Source organism: Vidua macroura, chromosome 5, assembly GCF_024509145.1.
Source record: "Vidua macroura isolate BioBank_ID:100142 chromosome 5, ASM2450914v1, whole genome shotgun sequence".
Classification (NCBI taxonomy): domain Eukaryota; kingdom Metazoa; phylum Chordata; class Aves; order Passeriformes; family Viduidae; genus Vidua; species Vidua macroura.
Genome location: NC_071575.1, coordinates 64,092,631 through 64,113,582, shown reverse-complemented (window position 1 = coordinate 64,113,582; position 20,952 = coordinate 64,092,631). Strand labels below are relative to the sequence as shown.

Here is a 20,952-nt window from a genome sequence, read left to right as displayed (position 1 = left end):
TTTTACATGATGAATCCAGATATCATACTTTGAATTTGAGAAAGTTGGCTCATAGATTTTAGCAAAACATTTCTTTCTTACAGTGGATCATAATCTGAATTGATCTTTAGAGATTTTATTAATGTTCCTGAGCTAATCTATATATCTACCTCAATATTTGCATATTTAAATATTTCTGCCTTTATTTTTATGCATATGTACACAGTGATTTATTACTTTCATTGGTAGCTCAGTAAAAATCTTTCAAGTCACTAAATGCTGAGAACTACTGAATTAGTATTCGAATCCTTTTTTTTTCCTCAGTCCTCAATCATTTAATATTTTGCATGTCCTTTAATCAGTTAAAATTATTTCTGAGATTTTATACAGCTGTTAATATTTTTTCTGACCTAGAATTACGAGACTTATATTCTGTGAGAAAATATACATCAGAGACTGTTTTTCCTGACAGATGCAGAAACAATTTGTTGGGCATAAGGTTTCTCACAAATAACACTGAAGTTGCAACCTGACACTGGTTCTTCTATGTGATGAAGTAGGAGAAGCTTGATCTGGTACTTTGCAGGGCTCTTTCTAGTGGTGCTGAGTGTCTCAGCTGGTGTGGTATCTAACCATGGGCAGGCACCAGCTTGGCAAGTCATTCTTCACGAGCATTACCCTAAGGGACAGTGTATTTTCTTGGGTTTGAGCCAATTCCAAGCAGATATTCAGTAGTCATATTGTATCTCTAGGGTACATAAAAAGGCAATGCTGTAGAGTTTTTAAATATTCTTTACTTCATCAAGACTCCTTTTGTGGTGGCTCTTTGGAGGAAAGTATCTTTCTTCAGTTCATGTAAACATGAACTGGAGGTTTAATAAATCTGTATATCAGATTTTTCTTCAATCTTCTCTCTTGCAGTGTGAAATTCTTTCTGAATAAGTTCAAAATCCAGGAAAATATATGTTCTGGTTTCCTAAATCTGCCTTTGTTTTTAGTTTAAACTCCCCACCACCCCTTACTTTCTGTTCTAAATTGATTGAAATTATAAAGAAAGTCTGTGCAATTTCTTCAGGTATTGGCATCATATTCATGGATGATGATTGCAAATGCAATGCTATACTTTATTGCAAATTAATAATGAGTATGTAAGAGTAATAGCTTGGGTTCTTTTCCATGTCCCACGTATTTTTCATTTCAAAACTCACCAGACAAGTTTTAAATAACATGCAAAGAATCTATGCTGCACTTTCTGTTTGTGAGGTCTTGCAAAACCCTATTTTCAATTCCCATATACACAGCTTTAATTTGTAAATGTAAATTATGAGCAAGAAAGACTTCAACAGTCATCTTTAAAAGAGCAGTATTAAATCTCAGAGATTCTTGACAAAATCATGATGGTTGGCCTCAGTGCATAAAGTCTATGAAGCATTAACTCTCCAAACAGGAGACTAAACTTTTTCAGTTGTCAGAAAGTAAATCTACAGGAGATGTCAGAGCATTAGCTCACTATGAGATACTCCTTTGTATTCATTATTAGCTGAAAAATTCAGCTAATTATAAAAGTTCCACTGCCCAGAGCAGAAAAGGATTTTCAATTAGTTACAATATAGTTGGGTTTCTTTTCATCTACAGATAGATGATATATGCTTCAGTGACTTCAGAAAATGTAGAGAGAGTTTCTAAGCCAGACAGAGAGATACATCAACATATGTGTGTTTTCTTATTCACCTTTTCTGGTGCACATCATTTTGAGGAAACTTTTCATCACAAAAGCTTTCCAGTTGCAGGTGGAATTGATATAAAATCCAGGTGAAGGCCAAGAAATCATAGCCTCAAACCCCCTTATTTGGGACACCCTCAGATTCCAAGGCAGGATTACCTCTTTTTTGTGTGGCACCAGGGAAAGGTCCCAGCATCTGAGAGGAATCAGTCTCTGACTTTTTTTTCTCTAAAAAGTCCTGAAAAGATATTTTAGGTGATCATATAGAAAATTTTCAGTCGTGCACTATAAATAATTTCCCCTTGCATCTCTGCTACCAATCTATCATATTCTCCTATGACTGAATATTAGGCCCTTTTATTTTACTAAAGTCCATGACTCCCAGTTCACCTTTCTTTGTGAGAGGACTTCTACTGTCACTCCCATTTCCCATGGAACTTCAGAAACTCAGAAACATTTGTGGCATTTTCACCCCTACAGAAGATTGTGACCTCTTCTGTAGCATCATTTTGCCACCTGGAACATGGACTTAAAATGTTGACCTTTGCCATTGTTTTTTATGTTATATATAATTTCAGTTAGCTGGTTTCTTACCAATTCACGAACACTCTAAATAGAAACACATTTTCCCTTTCTCTTTTTCTCTCCATCATTTCAGTCTTCATCACAAATCTCTGAGTGGATTTGCATAAGTGCTGTACTGTCCCTGTACTTTTTCTTCTGCTCTAGGTTTTTATATAATACTTTTTATTCAAACATATCTCTGTGGAGTTTAGCTATACACATCAGTTCAACAGCGCAATGAAATACCAACTTTAGAATGTGTGTTATAGCAGCTTGAGGGAACCAGCATTGTATGAAATAAAGAATAATGGCACTGCCAAGTGCTGAATGAAAGGGAAAATGTAAAGTGTGCATTCCAACAAAAAGCAGGTACATTTGTCTGTAAAGATTTCTGGTGGAAGGTTAAAAACTTAAAAAAAAAAAAAAAAAAAAAAAAAAAAAAAAAAAAAAAAAAGCATTTAATAGGCAGGATTCAAAGGTAAATTGATATTTCTCCAGACCGGCAACTTTAGGAACCATGTCCACATTACTGTAAGATGCTTTCAGGCATCAGTTCTCCACAGACTATAGAACTCTAAATTCTGCATAATACTATGGAATACTGTGCAGAACATTTCTGTTCATCTCTCCTGAGCAAAATTTAGATTAACAGGTTTTTTTTTAGTTTTGACTGAGCTGATTCCGTATTTATCCTATTAATGGAAAGGATCATCCTCTGTTGCTCTGTTGGACATATCATGCAGGTAGTGGAATCCCAGTAGAGATTACAAGTATTCATTCTTACGCTAAAATTTCTTAGGTTCTTTACAACCAGCCCCAAAATACTCTGATGGTCCTGGAGACAGATTTAATTTTCTTTCGTATGTTAGTCACAATGAGCTTTGTTAGAATTATCACAGCTCTTACTGTCACACAGAATAGGCAACGTCTCTTACACTTAGTAGTCCTATTAGCAACAATAATTTCAGTAATCATTCTTATTTAATGCAAGAGCATCTCGACAGTGAGCTGCTACCACTGCACCAGGAAATGTAAGTATGCAAAAGGAAATCTATTAATATAAGAGCATACCTGTCTTCCACATGAACAGTCAGTGCAGAAGCTTTTGCTCTGGTACCCAAGCTGTGCAGCACACACGGCTGTGCTCTCCAGTGTGTAGCTCCAGGGAGGTATGAGCAAGACTTTAAGCATATTTCACTGAAAGTGCCTCAGAGCTGCAGTATAAATCTGAGGGGGAATCTGGAAATCATGGTGTGAGGAGTGAATAGGCTTGTTCTTACCAAAATTTTTCATCTCCAGCTATCATGATAGTATGCCTACTAGGTTTATAGCACAAAAGAGTGCTAACATATTGTGTTAGGTTGGATATGTGTATGGATGTTTTTGTGTATACAAATGCCATCTTCCACCTCCTTCTCAAAAAAAGCCTTATTAAGTTACATATGCCACCATGTGTTAAGTAATTTTTTTGTGGGCTATAAATGACTTGGCCAAGCTGTGAAATGAAACAGCTTGTTCCACTGCACTAACAGTGCAGGCTCAGTGCTTATTGTCTGTGCAGTAAATGTTCGATGAGTCACTCTCCAAACGAAGCCACATCATATGTGGTTCTTACACCAAGTCCTCTTCACTGTGTATACATCCTTGGGATAGGACAGCTTTATGACAAAGAGAAATATCAATATATACAATTAATTGCACTTTTAAGTAAGAAAACAGTGGTATTTTTTTTCCATTTGATTACCACTTTTAAAAACTTCAGCCTGTCTAGTAAAACTAAGCCTGTATTAGATGTTTAGGTAACATCTACTCCTGAAGTTAGAATTTTACCTTTGAACTGGTTTTCTATTTATTTTTCTAATGAAATAAATGCTTTTAAGACATGCATCTAATTTTATCCATCTACTTTTGAAGGTATTTTTTGTTTGTTTTCATTAGGCTATATGTCCAAAACACTATGAGTAATGAAAGATCACTACTTAAACAGCCCTCTGCCAAAGTTCCTAGGTGTTCCTGATATGCAACATATTCTTGGGTTCACATTCAAATGCAACATGACTGTTTTTGCTTCTGCCTGACCCACAAGTTCAGCAGACATTATATAAATAAACTTTGTTTTCATGTCATTCTTCTCACTTCTGAGTGGTCAGAAGGTTTCCTAACAGAAAACTACATTTTGCAAATACAACCTGCAAGCATTTTGGTTTAATTATTTTCATTTTTAGCTAGTTTTTTAGGAAATACAGTGTTCTTACAACATCTTCTAAGCACTCCGTGTACTTTAATTTAGGTTGGTGAATATCTGTTTACACCCCAAGTACAAGACATTCTGTTCAAATTATTTGTGTCTTTGGATTCCCAAAAGTAAATTCAATAAATGCAAAACCTACATGGTAATCTAGCTTTTCCTCTCCTGATATTATGCTACATAAGATTTCTGAATTACATTTATAATTATTTGATCTTCTTTATTATATCTTTAAGGACATTTTCCATTATCTCTTGCTACCATCCATGTGACTAATTTTTCTCCCCTTAAAGTGCTTATATTATTTCCATTCTACTTTCATCATATTATAACGTAAGACAATAGACTCTAATCAATTTTCTAGGATTTTCGGTGTTTCAAGACAGAATGTCTGATTTCTCAAAATCAAGTGGACAAAATGAATAAATAAATCTGTTGTGATACTCACACCTTCATATGTATATTCCGAGTGAGAAGGTGTAAAATGTTTCATTATTTTGACACAGAAAGTGAAGGCTGTCTCAGAAGGGATTTTGTCATTTCAGACCATGTTGTTGAACTCTCAAAATCTTGCATATCAAAGCTAAAAAAAGATTTAAAAAGTCCTTACCATGCAAGAGGGAAAGTAGCTTAAAGTCTGTCATTTTTTAATGAGAACCTAAGCAAATCTAGTAGAATGCTCCCTGTTTTTGTATAGGTGAGACCCATTTTGTGTTCTCATATTGACATGGGAAAAAAGTGCAGACTCAGTCATCCTACTTAAATAAAATATTTGTGCCATGTTACACAAAGATTATTGTAGCATTGTGCAAATACTTAACTGAACGGCTGTTATGTCAAATTCAGACTTTTGCAGGCAGTCTGCAATTTTTTCTCTCCCTTTAGCAAAACATTTTCTCCTTGGTAAAGCTGCAGTAGAATAAGCTTAAATAGTCAAGGTTCAGGTTGCTCTGTACATATGGCACTAGTTTTCTTTTCTCTGTGTATGAAGGTTTTTTTTAATACAAAAAGCCAGGGCAAATTGTGCTTTTCATCATCAAAATTTCAGATGCGCTGTGGCAAGCCATCTTTTATGCAATTGAATCTGCAGCGTCTGATATGTCTCATTATGTAAGATACTAAAATTGTGAAGACTATGAATAGATATTTAGACTTGGGCAGTGATTTATGGTGAGGATGAAAGGGAAAAAAGGTGGTGGAAGAGAGTATTTCCTTCTGAGATTGTATAGTTTCCTCTTTCAGATTCAGGCTGCACCTATCTTTGAAGCTCAATTAAAATTACAAGAATAATTTCAACCATCATTTTAGCTTTCTCTCAAGTTTTAGTTTTCTCTAAAGTTATAGAAAATTATGGAGCTGTAAATTTTAATTTTGATACTTTTAGCCTAGTTTCATTGGCTAAAAATCTGTTTTCTAAATGAAAGCCATTAACTTGCCTCTTCACTAACACTTTAAAAAAATGCAGGCATTACCTCCAAAGGCATTTATCCATCCAAAAACAAAAGCTTAAAAAGGAATTATCCCTACTGCCTACAAAATTCAGGGAGTTTGCATTAGACATAAACATTTCCTTATGATTAACCCTGTCATTCATTTGTAATCATAAATCAGAGATAAATTTTGGGGAAATCTGGCATTTGAAGGAAGTGCAGAGAACATGTTGATAAAATTATCAGTTTAGAACACAAGAATTTCCTTCCACAGAAGTGGAAGATATAAATAAGTTATAATCTAGTAGAATGAGTTGTGTACATATCTTGACTTCCTTCACTTCATTTTCTTTCTCTCTCTAGCTATTACCAGTCAAATCCACACAGGTATACTGTGTTCATCTTCATTGTTGAAATCAACCTGTGGAGTAATCTCTGATCATCTAAATTTGATATTTACAAGTCCCATTATTTTCCCTCCATTTATTCCAAATATCTCTATGGCACAGGGACAAGTCTGGCTAGATTACTGGAAAAAAAATCTTACTTGATAAGCCTCTGATCCCCTATACTGTCATTTAGGTTACTGACTTAGGCAATTTCTGATACAAGTTAAACTCTTTCATCACATTCACCTCCTCTAACATTATTACTTCATTATACTCTTCCCACTGCCTCACTTTTCCTACAACATTTTAAAAAGTCACACAACAGAAATAAAGTTGGTTGAAAGTGGATTAGTACATATCTTTATTTTTCATATTTGAGCATATTGTGAAGTATCAGTGTTATTTTCCCACACATCACATTACTTCAGATCAAGAATTTTTACATATGGTATCAATGTATAGTCAGAATTGAGTTTTGGTTTCTTTTTTTTTTTTTTTTTTTGGTTTTTTTTTTTGTTTTGTTTTTTTTTTTTTGTTTTTGTTTTTGTTTTTTTGTGGTTTTTTTTGGTTTTTTTTTTTTGTTTTTTGTTTTGTTTTGTTTTGTTTTGCATTTTTCTTTCAAAAAAAATGATAGGGGCACACATAGAATGACCAATAAATGGAACAGAGCTTATATTTTTTCCTGGGAACTATTCCACATCTCAACAGGCAACATACTTTCTCTGTTTTGAAAATGTATTTTGTACAACAGGTTTTTCTTTACTTAAAATAAGGTCTTGGGGCATACAGACGTAATTTCTGCCCAAGTATATTTAAATTTCTCTCGGCAGTGAGCCTGCTAGGTCTGAGAATCACAATGTAGAGCTGTCAGCTTGTTCATATGCCTGAAACTCAAAGTCAGCCCCCTCAGTGCCCACAAAATTGTGAATTGTGTTTGCTGTGAGCAAAGATCCTGAGTTCTGCTCCTCTCTCCCATTACGGGATCGCATGTGCATCACTTCTGAGGACACTGGGAAATATTAATGAAAGACCTTCCTTGCTCATCTCATAATATACAGCCTGTGCACAGTGCAAGGTAAGGAGAGGGAAGGAGAAAAGAGAGGAGCTCCTTTGGTTCCTGTCTGCTCCCACCACAGAGCATCCCTGTTCCCGGAGGGAGCCATTTATCAGGAGTGGAACTGAGTTTGGTGTCTCAGAGGAGAATGGCTGCCTGCACACAGTGTCCCTGCCTGTGTCAGTAAGGGACAGAATAAATCATAATAACACCAACCTTGCTTTTATAACACCACATAGCCTTTCCACAAGCAGATTAGAGAAGACTCTGAACATATATTAGGGACACTTAGCAGCTGGAATTCCTCTTCAGAGCAGAGTCAGATAAATGAAACCTTTCCCTGAGCTTCAGTTTGTCCCATGAGCTGTTGATTGCACTGTGAAGAGCGAACTGAGTATCCAGTTGCAAGATGAGCAATGAATTTCAGATAATATTCAACCTCATATTTATTGAGACAGACCCATGGTAGTAATCCCAACATGTATTTAAAACACTGGGAGACAGGAGGAAGTGGTAGTTAAAACTGTATTAGATGTCTGATTTTTCTTACTGCAGAAAAAAAAAAAAAGAATATAAAACTAGCCTACAAGAGAAAACTGTGGCAATTTTCATAGAAAATGAAATATGTGTGCAAAAGGTAAAAGACAAAAAGAAGGAAATAAAAAAAAATCATAAGGACAGAAAATGTTGGAACCTGTAAGAATTGAGAAGCATTATTTATAAAGGTTATTCATCATTACTTTGCAGCAGCTTTGCCAGTAGCTCATGGCCCAGCAAAGGGATGAAAGGCATGAATACAAACAGCTAATACTGCAAGTAACTTGAGTGATGGTAAAAAAAAAAAAAAAAAAAGAAAAAGAGAGAGAGAGAGAGAGAAAGATTTGCTTAAAAAAAGTGGAAGGTTTTGGCTGGCATTTTAGCTTCTTGATATATGTATGTTTAAAATTATATGGAATACTTTTGCTTTACCTTCAGTTGGAGTAGTTTAGCTCTAATACTGAAATATATATACTATATATATCTATATATAGCCTACTATTTGTAGTAATGGTGAATTATTTATTGCAATAAGATCATGTTATCTTGTTTTTCTGAAGCACAGCTGTCTGCTGCAGGACGAACATCTCATTCTTAAAATAGCATTGAAGCAGAAATATATTTCTTGGTACAACAGCACTGTGTTAGACAGAAAATTATGTTTGTACAAGCTTCAAGGGTTACTGTAGAGACATTCTGGACAGTGGCAAGGTCCTCATCAGCCTTCCTAAGACTTTGTGTTTTCTCCTGGGATCACACTCCAAAGTCCTGTCCATGTTTACATGATCAAAGTCCCTCTCTTCACAGAAAACCCAGTTTCAGTTACCCAAACAACTCTAAGAGATGTTATTAACTCCACCTCTGAGAGATGAAATCTAAGATCAGAAAGCTACTAAGGAACATTGGTCTTGTGACAGAACCCATCTTTTTTTTTTGTTGTCTTTAATCATGTTCCATATTTTAAAGCTGTAATTTTATCCGTTTTTTTTTTAATTCAAGTTATCAAGACTTGGATTGGAGTCTCAGATTACTTAGATTTTATGACATGCTACTCTATGTTCTAACTCTCTAAATACTGCAAACTTATCCTAACATAGCTGAATACAAGATTTTGTTTATTTAAGAAATACCGCTGCATAGGAGTATTTGATTTGTTTTATTCTGGAATATATTTCCCATTACACCATATTAGAGATAACTATCCAAGTTCAAGTCATTAAATACCTGTGAGACAAACAGTAGTTAAGTACACTCCAAAAAATTCCTTTATTCTATCAATAAACACTGTACAGAGCCCTCAAAGCTACATTAATTTAATCTCTCAGTGTTTCAAAACAGATAAAGACCTAAGGAGATTATGCATCTCTTCAGTAGGCCAATATCACTGGGAGCTGTTTAGAAGGATCTTCCTCTGATTTAAAATCTTTCAGAGTGTCTGACTCCTGAAGCTCCAGAAGAGCATTTCCTACCTATTTTGTAAACAATAATTTCATCTATAAGCTTCATTTGAAAAGAAGAATGCTGGGAAATATTTGTTAATAATTTCCCCTTGTATTTTATGTTTAATTCTCCTGCTCTAGCACCCCCAGTCAGTCTTCTGGAACAGAAGAGCCCATACTAATTTATACACAATTATGAAACAAAATGTCAGTTTATGTATTTTCCTGATTCTGTTTTCTGGCCATCTGGCATCCATTCAGGAAATTACTCAAGTATGATGTTTATCAAGTAGCAGCATTTAGGCATCTCATATTTAAATTTCCAAGTTTAACCTACTCATACATTATCCATCTATGTGAAAATACATAGTCAATGTCAGAAAGCAATTCAACTTATTCTAAGATAAAAGTGCAAATTATCTCAGAACTTTACATTTAGACAATTGAACTGAATAAAATTCCTGCCATTCTGAACTGAGATTTACTTGCTCATTTAATACATTGCTGAATTAGCCTTGATAACACGGAATGATGGGAGGCAGCTACTTCTGTCTTGGGTAATTCTGTTTGACAGCAGGTATTTGATTAAAAAGGAATGGGAGCACAATCCATACTTGTCAATCTCTGGAATTGTCAACAACAGTTCAGATGACACATCCTGTGATTTACAACAGCAGTCAATTAAAACTAATTGCAAAACTAATTAACCTTTCACAATGCAGAGTGCAGTTCTACTAGAACAACATGGTGTTACCATCACCACAGCAAATTTAAACTTCTTGACTTTTCAAATACCTTGCAGCAAATTAGTTAATAACTCCTTTTAACTGTTAATGAATTATTAATAAATATGGTCCCCTAAAAAGACATGTGCAGTCCTAAAAACAAAAAAGCATGAATGTTTTAATCCTATGTATAGATATAGATATATTTAAGAATTGGTTGCCTATAGTTGGCATGTTGCAAAGGTGAACACAATGATGCTTTGCATGACTGTGGTCCTCTTGTGGTATATCAGTAAGTGGGCATTTGATACATATGAAACACGTAAAATATCACACTAACTCAGCTTAGATATCTCTTATCTCTTAATTTTTACTCTAGCATATCGTTGTAGAACATCTCTTTTTCACTCCTTGTTTCCTAAACTAAATTAGACAGTCATTTTTTAGTGCTTTACTATATGGTTCCTTGTCGCTGTGATAATCGTGTTTTGCACCTCTTTCCTCTGAAAATAATTTTTATTGAGGGAAATGTTACTACTGAAGTTAAAAATTGCTTTTCACTTCTTTTGGAAACCATATTAGTACTTCCCTAAAAAGATATGCAATATCACTTTTTCGGAGTTGAATTGTAGCATTTTTCATCATCCAATGTATCAAAATACCTGCAATCAGTTCCATTCTCACATTGCTTATGATTGATGTTTTCTAAAGTAATATAAGAAGGCAAACGATTATGACTGGGTGCTGTATATTTTGATTTATTCCTACCAATGCAACCCTTGAGGTTATCTAATCCCATGATACCCTGAGGAAGTTTATTTCTGTCACACCAAACACGACATTCATGACACATTCATGTCCAGCTCAGCCCACTTTGAGCTCTCACCAGCTCTAAGATGGTTCACTATCAACTATTCTCTTCATCACTATATCTCTCATTTTCATTTAATGAATCAACTCCACAAAACAAGGCACATATGCTCTATTTTTGCACACCCACCAAAGGAAAGACGTATGGAACTTATATATGAGAAAGGGGGAAAAGCTAAGCAATAGAAGGAATAGGAATCCCTTCTGAGTGTACAAAACTCTGGTGGGTTCTGAAGTGACGATTTATTTTAGTGTAATGTTTCATAAGCCTGGTGTTAAGGCTCCTTCACTCATGCTGTGGGAGAAATGAAAATTGGTATGGAAGCACAATAAAGCTATCATTCTTCATGTGTTTGCAGCTGTAGATCATTGTTTTCCCCTCAATGTTTAAATGGTGAAGCAGGATTGATTGTCCTAAAGAGTATCTAGCAATATATAATAGTCCATGGAAAATTTCCAGATGCTAAGAAATAGTGTTGGAATATTTAAATATAACTTGCTGGAAGAATATATCCTTTTTTCTGGCTCACAACATCACAAGTGGCATCCAAACCACCTCATCTTATCTTAAGCTTAATGCACACCTAAATGAAAAAGGAGGCACTAAGGCAATCAAGATGAGGTCCTAACAACTAATGCAAATAGAGCTTAAAGGACAGACAGGGAATAAAGAAAATAAGCCAAGTACATTTTCCAGAAAAGCCTGTGATTAACTAAAAATTGCCTGAAACTAATATTAGGTTTGTCCTACTACTGTCCATACTGGGTTTTTTTTCATGTTTCTGGGAGTCAGCACAAGAGCCAATACTGATCACAAATTCAGATTTAAACACCTTTCAGGTGTGTCATGTCTTCATCTGCAATTTGAGAATTTTATCTACAGAGAAAAGAAGGCATTATAATTTTGTCCTGTATCTCTTTCAAGTCATTCAAAATCCATAGTTTAACCAAGATGGGTACAATGGAAACTCAACACTTTTCAGGGAAAGGGCATTATGACAACAGAGATATAATGAACAATAACAGGGACATTGTTGGCCATTCCTTTTTGATCACAGCTATCAATGATCTTTTTTGCTGGCATCAGAAGATGAAGATTTCATTATCTTTGCACAGCCATGTAGCAGGAAAAGATGTTATTATTGCATATTCAAACCTATAGGAATGGTTTTGTGATTATTAAATATTGTGAAAGAATCACTTGCCTCATAACGGGTCCTCTCATACCTTAGAAAGAATAGAAGAAATGCTGGCTCAGCTGAAGCTGAATTACAAATTTATGAGAGACTGTAGCTAAATTAAATTCTAGCTTAGTTTTGTGAGAAGAGTTGGGAGTCAGTTTGTAGATGTGATTATTAGTTATTACATTTATGATCCCTCAAACTATTTTAAGTAGAAAAGACAGAATTGACATCTGTGAAACAGAAGCTGTCACTTTGAGAAGGTGTTATTCAAATTTGATTATACATTTGTGATACAAGAAGTAATCTTTACATGCCACTTGGCAACTTAACACTCTTTAATTAAGAACCTTCTCCAGATGTTTCATAATTGTTTACATTCTGCAGAGTTGCTTTGCACCTTACATCTTGGCACAAGCTTCTAGAATTTCCAGTAAAGTGTTAAATCCTGCTGGCACCAGGAATTATGTAATAAAGAATCCCAGTTGCTTTATGGTTTGATTTCTTTTTAACTAATGTCTAAAGTAAAGAAAAATAATATTTTCAGTAGCAGGACAATAGATATAGAAGCACAACCCCGACTATGAGTTGATGTTAGTATGGAGAGAATTGAGCTGAGGATGCTCTGGTCCCTCCCCCGTATGCTTTTAGGAGATACAGCCTTGCTCCTCTCTGCCTGGCTTCTGTAAAGGCTTGTGGGAGGACAGACAGAGGAAAGGCAAAAGAGCTTTGTCTACATTTCCTTCCATGCCTTCTCTCCATCTCTGAACTGATTTAGAGAGAAATTCATAAAATGCAGAAATAATGGTGCCGTATTTCTACCCACATAAGCAGAGAAATTACCTTTAATTTTAAAGGTCACTCTAGGCCCTGTCTTTAAAGTGTGTGAATGATATTGCTCCATATATCATTCCATATATGTAGGAAGGTGAAATGAAATACTGACTTCACCAGCCTTACTTCATTGCCTTTGAATATCTTACTTTTAACACTCTATTGAAAGTTCTCTTTCTTCTTTTCTTACTTTTTTTTTCTTTGTAAAATGAGATAACTTCAGAATCTTGCAGTAAATGTTTCTGAAAAGGTGAATTGCAGTGACCGTTATGTGACTTATAATAACTCCTAGAGAAATTTCTATTCTTGGGGAAACAGCTCCACTGAGGCAAATACATTCTGAAGCATATAATCTAGTTATACACGTGTATGGCATGTGCCTACCATTTGCTCATCCAAGCTATACATTTTCCTTACATTCCTGACTTAAAACTATGAGCTATAAGTATATCTATAAAAACTATAAGAAAAAAAAAATAAAAACAAAACCAAAACTAAATTAAGCAAACAAAACCAAACTAAAACAAACAAAAAACCAAACCAAAACAGAATAAAACGCATACAATTTTACTGCTCTCCAAGCTGGAAAGATACATTTGGTTTCCTTTCACATTAATGAGGGTTGCTTTTTCTGCTTTTCCAGGTAAAACACAGGTTATGGGTGAAATCAAGATTGCATTAAAGAAGGAAATGAAGACAGATGGAGAACAACTTATAGTAGAAATCCTTCAGTGCAGAAATATCACATACAAATTTAAATCTCCAGATCATCTTCCAGGTATCAGTAAGAAAACAGCTTCATGATACTTTGAAAACATTAAGTAGGTTGTATCTTAAGTCATTTAACATCACTAAAATGGAAAAAAAAAAATTGCTTTTTAGCCAGGATGACAAATTCTACAGGATTCTTTTTGAAATGCTTCTTTTCTCCTATGAGCAACTTTAATGAAAGAAAAACATTTTGTAGAAGTAAATTAACTCTCAGAAGTTAATCTTCTTTTTAGTTTACTTTTTATTTTTAAAAATTAATCCATTTTTAACTTTAGTAAAAATTATAAATCCCTAGGTTATCAAAGAGCAGCTATAACTAGTAGATTATATTTTTGTGAAAAAGCTTTTTAAAAACAAAAATCTTGTGTTCATAATGATATTTTCATACATAGATAAAGATATCAAGGTATTTTTTTGCTTAATGACAGTATCATAAACACAAAGTAATTCATTTGGATTTAGTGGGATGGGTCCATTTCTACACCAAGTGAATGAGAACAGAACATAACTTTGTAAAATACCATTTTTTCATAAAAATTTCCCTCTACTGAAATCACTAACAGCAAAGATTATTTAAAAACTTCTGTATTTAACTCATTTAACTATTCTTCCCCAGACCTGTATGTGAAGCTGTATGTTGTCAATATCTCTACCCAAAAGAGAGTAATTAAGAAGAAAACCAGGGTATGCAGGCATGACCGAGAGCCTTCGTTCAATGAAACATTTAGATTTAGCTTGAGTCCTGCTGGGCATTCTCTTCAGGTAATTCTACATTTTATTAAGTCCTAATTTTTGATGTTGTCCATGCTGTGCTATGGGCATTTGAGCTTGATCTACTATCTCAGTTGTTAGCTGAAAAGAGAAAACTACAAATAAATTAACACAGTCATATAATAATGAAAATATCAGGCTGGAGGAGACATTAAAATATGGATTACTCCATCACACCACACTGAGGAAGGGTATTTATAGATCAGGCCTGAAAATTTTAGGCTTGATCTGTTCTTAAAATCCCCCAGAGAAGGGAGTTATACATATCTTCCAAGAATAATTTTCTATATATTTAGAAAGTTTTGTGCAAATTCAAAATAAAATATGTCATATTTTTAAATTAAGCTCACTTATCCTTAAGTATCCTCACAAAGTACAGAGGAAAACTTATTTGCCTTCTTTTTAATTTAAAAAAAATAGGGTTTACATTGAAAGGCTGTTATTTTACCTCTTGTCTCCACTTTTCCAGGCTGAGTCAACCAAATTTCTCTGATATGTTCTTTTGCCTAAATGCTTAATCATTTTATCATTCTTTCAATTTCTCCAACTTTTTTAAAAGTTGTGGTACATAGAATTTGACACAATAGTCATAATCTCAGAGATTACTGATTATTACTGATTATGCCAAGAGAATTACTGAGATATGAATATGCTGAAAATTACTGATTATGCCAAGCCAGATATTCTGATACATTTGTAATAGAGTTGACTTTTTGTTAGTTTGTGACACATCAAATGATGCATGGAACTGGTTCAGGAATAGTCCCCCCACTGTGTTTTAGTTGCTTAGACAGATTTGGTCATATGGCCAGACTTGATTTTTTTAGACAGGTTGGGTTCAGTTTGTCTACCTTCACTTATTTCCACATTAGGAGATAACAAGTATAAGCCATATATTCATATTTCCTTCAGTCAGTGCAGAGGGAGGAGCAATTCAAGGGGTATCTGCATGCCAACCTTAAAATCAGTGGAAGGCATTGTTGGGCATATCAGCATCCAGTTAATGAACCTTGAAATCTGTCAGACCAACCTGAATAAGACAGCTACATTGTGGTGACTAAAGTTAGTCTGGATTATCTAAGTGCCAACATTGTGCTTATTGCTTGTATCATTAACATTACAGTCAAAATGGATGTTACTTACAAAACAAGACCCCCCAAAAGAGATACTGTTTTTCCTGTGTTAAGGTGTCGTAGCATCTTATTGTTTCAATAGACAAAATAAAAGACTATTTAAGAATTGACATTTTCTGGGAAAAGCCAAAGTGATCAATAAAGTCTTGCCAAAGTTTAAGAGCTCCCATAAAAAATTTGCTTCCAGTGGTGGTTTGAAAAGGAAACTATATAGGGTAGACCAGTAAAGAACAATTCAAAGAGTCCTATGGAAAAATAATCCATCAAGTTTTAAGGAGGGAGATAGCAAGTGACATATCCATAAGAGCAGTTAGCCTGAGACTCGACAACATTTCCTCTGGAACTCTGTGATACAAAGACAAGAGGGGACTGAAGGGAGACCTCGTTGTGTTCTTCAACATGCTCCTGAGGGGAAGTGGAAGGGCAGGCACTGATCTATTCACTGCTGCCACCAATGACAGGACTGAACAGCCTGAAGGAGAGTTTAGGTTGTACATCAGGAGAAAGAGGGTGGTTGGGCACTGAAACAGGTTACCCAGGGAAGTGGTCATGGCACCAAGCCATGACAGAATTCAGAAGCCCGATTTCAGGAGCCATTCAGAATTCAGAAAACATTTGGACAACACTATCAGGCACATGGTGTAATTATTGGGGTGCCCTGCACAGGACCAAGAGTTTGACTCAATGATCCTGATTGATGTCTTTAAACTCAGTATATTCTACAATTCTGATTCTATGATATATGCTGATGCTGCACACCAGAGCTAAGAGAATGAAGGCCATAAAAATATACTGTAAAGTATCAAGGAAAAAGTTTAAAACAAAGAAAAAATGGTTCTGAGAATTGGAGCACATGAGAATTGGAGCTTGAGCTATAAATTGTATTGTCTTTATATATTGTAAGTGCTAAATATTTTCACACAAAAAGTAGCTGAAGAAAACTACAGAAGAAATTTACAGATGAAAGACATCAAATTCTGTTAAATACAAACTTCCTGCCTGTGAGTCAGGATGGTCCACAGACCTTAGTAGGTATTTTGAGTGTTTAAAGACGTAATTGCTTTGTTCTTATATTCTGCCTTATACACTGCCCTCTGCACTTTTGCAAGCAAAATATTTGTCTGGAGAGAGTTTTAATCTGACTCAGTGCATCTGTTATTATGTGCTCTTCAAGCTCAACAGTCAGTTTGTTCCTATGGCAAAGCATGAACCTAGATGATTTAAATGCTGAATTTGAGTGATGAACATTTAGAGCCAAAGAGATGGACACAGTCCAAAAAGATTTAGGGGAGAGGGAAATTAAACTAACTCAGACTTTATAGAAAAAAATGGAACTGGAAGATGATGGGAGAAAATAAGATCAGAGAGAGGGCGTAAGATGAGATCAAATATGATAATAATGAAAGGTACAATGTAAAGAGCGATGAGAACCAACAAGAGGCAGAAATTAAGACAAGGGACTGCAATCTAAAAATCAGCAGGAAGAGGTGTGAATATTTGCCATAAATATGAATCCATGGGCTGTTGAGGAAAAAGAAAGAAGAAAAAAAATAAGAAAAGCTTGAATTGTCTGGCACAGAGTATTTGGAATAAATAAGAAACAAAACCCTTGGGGCTTAAAAACTAAGACAAGCTTATCCAGGATAACAAGACTGGAATTTAAAGCCTGAAACACAGAGGAAAGGATGAGAGACAGACAAGGTAGAGAAGATATATCCTAGGGTTCCATCTGGGAGGAGTAGGGAGAAGGACCAAGGACAGAACTAATGAAATATTGGATAAATTTTTTTCTGTCCCAAAACTGTTAATCGTCTCAGAATGAAAACATTCTGTGGAAAACATTTAGACAGTTTTCAGACAGGCACTTTCCTCAGCCCCTGGCAGTTTTTCCTCACTTCTCTGATTTTCCTGTTCCTTGGCAACTCACCTGGGACCCTTCTGGAAAGCACTAAGCTTCTGGCTCCTAGCTTACTGCAATTAGAAATACATAATGTCCTATGCGAGGCTAATCAGAAAAACCCAAAGAACAAATTTCACAGATGTTCTGGTTTGGCTTTCCAGCTTCTGGGCAGTCTCTTCTTCAGCAAACACCGAAACTAGGGACCTACAAAGCCATCAGCAGTGGAGGCAGGCTGCCTATTTTCCTCAAGGACACATTTTCTGATGAATGGATTTTCCTATTAGCTCAGCGCCTAAGAGTTTTCCCTTCTCAAACCTGTTGACTGGTAGCCATTAGGTGTCTAAACTGTCCAGGTTGCCAACTGATGTCAAAACTTGACAAGGAAGTAGGAAGCCTATTCAGAAAAAACATTTGCAAATTTCTTCCCTTTTGAAATTTATTTTAAATTTTATTTGTAATGTAAAGTTTGCGTTTTTTACATTGCTTTCCAAATCAGGATGGAAACTTTTCAAAAATGGTGAAGTTCTGGATTACAGGAAATTCTAGTTCTTCTACAGACCTGTTACATTTCTACTGCCATGTGGTTTTGGCAGAGTACAAAACCCTTGTGTTCTGTCATTTTTCTTCTAGCATAGATCTTTGAAACCAAACAACAAAATGCTCAATTTTCTCTCTTGCTGGTTCACATGGAGAATGACAGCCTCCTCCCATTATCAGTTACTTCCCTTGCTTGTTGCTTGTTGAGGTCTGCTCAGTAACTGAATATTACAAACCTGCTGCTAATGCTGTCATGGAAATGCAAATCTTCATTATTTCTTTCTCATTTTGAAAAACTTAGGAAGTTAAAAAACACTCGAAAAAAAACAAAAACAAAAAAAAACAAACAAAAAAAAAACCCAAAAAACTCCCCCGCATTGTGCTTGTTTATTCAGTTACTTAAGAATTATGAAATGCATGAAATGCTACAATTTTTCTGAATATGTAACTATAACTCATGCCATGAATCATACATATTATCAAATGCATTTTCTTAGAAACATGTATAATGAACCTATAGAATGAGACAAGCACTTCAGAAAAGTGTATTGTTTGCATGGCACAAGCCTCTTTAGCTGGAAAATATGTTGTTGGATGACATTTCACAGAAAGCCTTGTACATCCAGTCTGCACCGGACTCCCACAAACTTAACAAGAGCTGCTACTTCACCTGTACAAAGCTTTGTCTTGTAGCTTAAAACTTGACCTTATGCTCATCTTTGGTAACCAGCAGGTGAACAAATTGCTCATTAACAATCAAGATTGTCATCTTCTAATTGCTACGTTCCATAAGGAAACAGAAGCAGGAGAAGATTCAATTTTCACAGGGTTTTCTGTGAAGGGAGAGGTGACTCTAAAAAGTGATGGTCAATGTTTCTTTTCTGTGCTTGGCATATTTGAGCTCAACATTCCTGAATCTTTCATGTTTTGCTAGTATTATGTTACTGTGTGCATTGATGATGATTATTATTATTATTATTTTCACAGATTCTGCTTGTCTCCAATGGAGGGAAGTTTATGAAAAAGACACTGATTGGGGAAGCTTATATCTGGCTTGACAAAGTGGATCTAAGGAAAAGAATAGTAAACTGGCACAAACTGTTGGTCAGCTCCACACAAACACACTGAGCAGAGATGTCTGCTTAGGGCACAAAACATGCAGAGTCTGCTCTAAACAGAATCACTTCAAGAATATAGTTTGATATCATTGTGTTTAGCTAGTCTTTCAGATTACAAAGTAGAAAAGAGCAGTCTCTGGGCTACAAAGCACACTTAAATGAGGGCTAGTACACTTATTTTTGCTGCAAAACACAGCAAAAGGAGAAGAAAATCTGGGCCCAGAAGTTAAACTGAGGCTGTTTGAAACGAAGACTGATACGAGGGCTACGTGTTGTTGGACTCTTTGTGAAGAAAGTAACTGTGAAGGAAATGATGAAGGCTGGAGGCAGGTGCTAACACAGAGCTCAGCTGCAGCTGGAGGTAGTGCGATGGGAAGCACAGTCTGGTTTCCTGTGCAACCAGAAGGAGATCATTTTATGCAAAACCACCTAGGGTGACTGACTTTCCAAAATCTCACTTATTAAAAGTATAAAACTTGCTCCTCTGCACCTTAGGATCTCTGATAATTTGCTGTAATGAGATTATGCCACTTGACACAAAATGCGAGGTGTTTGCAAGAGTGGTAATGTTATTTTACATTACTTTTATCCTTCTTTCTTTTTCCTTCAAAAACTAGGCTGTGGAGAATCAGATCTGATTGTTTCATTTGTTTCTGTGTGTTAACAATGGATATAAACAACTTTCCTAGAATGTGATGAATAAAATTATATAAACTTGTCTACAACTTGGGATGAGGTTTTAAAGAGAAAGGACAGGTTATAAACCACACTACATCAGAAAGATAAAATGCTGTTTCAATGTCAGTGACACTGTATTTCACTCCACCCTTTGAGTCAGGTCTAAATCAGTTTGAGATTGAAGAGACAAGTACTGGGACTGATGCAATTATTTCAACTAGTCCTCATGTTTTTCAGCAACCAGTCTTGTTCTGAAACTGTAGAAGGACTATGAATTCTAGGCTATTTTGTGGGCACTTGGGAGCAGCAGCCCCACCATGCCAACAGTGACCCTCTTGATGCAGGGCTCTGGATCAACACTAGTGACACACTTGAAATCTAAGGGGAAGGGACAGCAGGGCATCAGAACTGCTGCATCAGAATGAAGAATATCCTCTTGCTATCTCAGGTGAATGTCTGAGTATAATCCACTCAACAGCATGGCTTCTTGGTTAGGAAAGAAGGAAATAAGAAGGTAACTTGCAACTTCTAAGTCTGTGTCAGCACTTCCAAGCATAAAATCCCTCTTTCAAGGGTTTGAAGCCAAGCAGTTAGCTCACTTGGGAAGAAACTGCTGCCAGGCATGGCTTAGGCTGGTTGCTGTATTTTCCCTTGTACCATGTTTGAAGAAAGGAGAGCTTTTCCTCCCATTCCTAAAAGTACAGCAAGTTTGTTAAAACCCAAGGATCAATGGTATTAACTCCCATGTTACTCAGAAGTCATTTAATATTTCACAGCTTCCATAAAAAGAAGTTTCCCTGGAAATATGATCTCATGACCTTTGCATACTTAAAAGGAAAATGAACAAATTTCTGCATGTCATTTTTTCTGGCCCAAAAAAGACATTCCAGTTTTCATGAAATTATTTGATGTACATTGTCTTATATTTTCTGAATATATATAGTATACTTCCACTGGTTGTGCAAGACCAGGTGAAAATCTTCTTCTGGAAAATATTATATGCTTTAAAAAAAAGGAAAAAAATAAAGCTTAGGTTATTAAGCAACTGGATTGGCTGTGAAAAAGCTACGC

General features: G+C 35.5%; 1 protein-coding gene across 1 annotated transcript in view; it reads left to right on the top strand.

The window, feature by feature from the left end:
• Positions 1–19,262, top strand: part of PCLO (piccolo presynaptic cytomatrix protein) — a 310,361-nt gene extending 291,099 nt beyond the window's left edge. The window contains exons 24-26 of the mRNA XM_053977551.1: positions 13,617–13,751; positions 14,361–14,506; positions 19,073–19,262. Of these exons, the coding sequence (XP_053833526.1) occupies positions 13,617–13,751; positions 14,361–14,506; positions 19,073–19,213 (422 nt within the window). The 3' untranslated portion in view covers positions 19,214–19,262. The remainder of the gene's footprint in view (positions 1–13,616; positions 13,752–14,360; positions 14,507–19,072) is intronic.
• Positions 19,263–20,952: the final 1,690 nt, after the last annotated feature.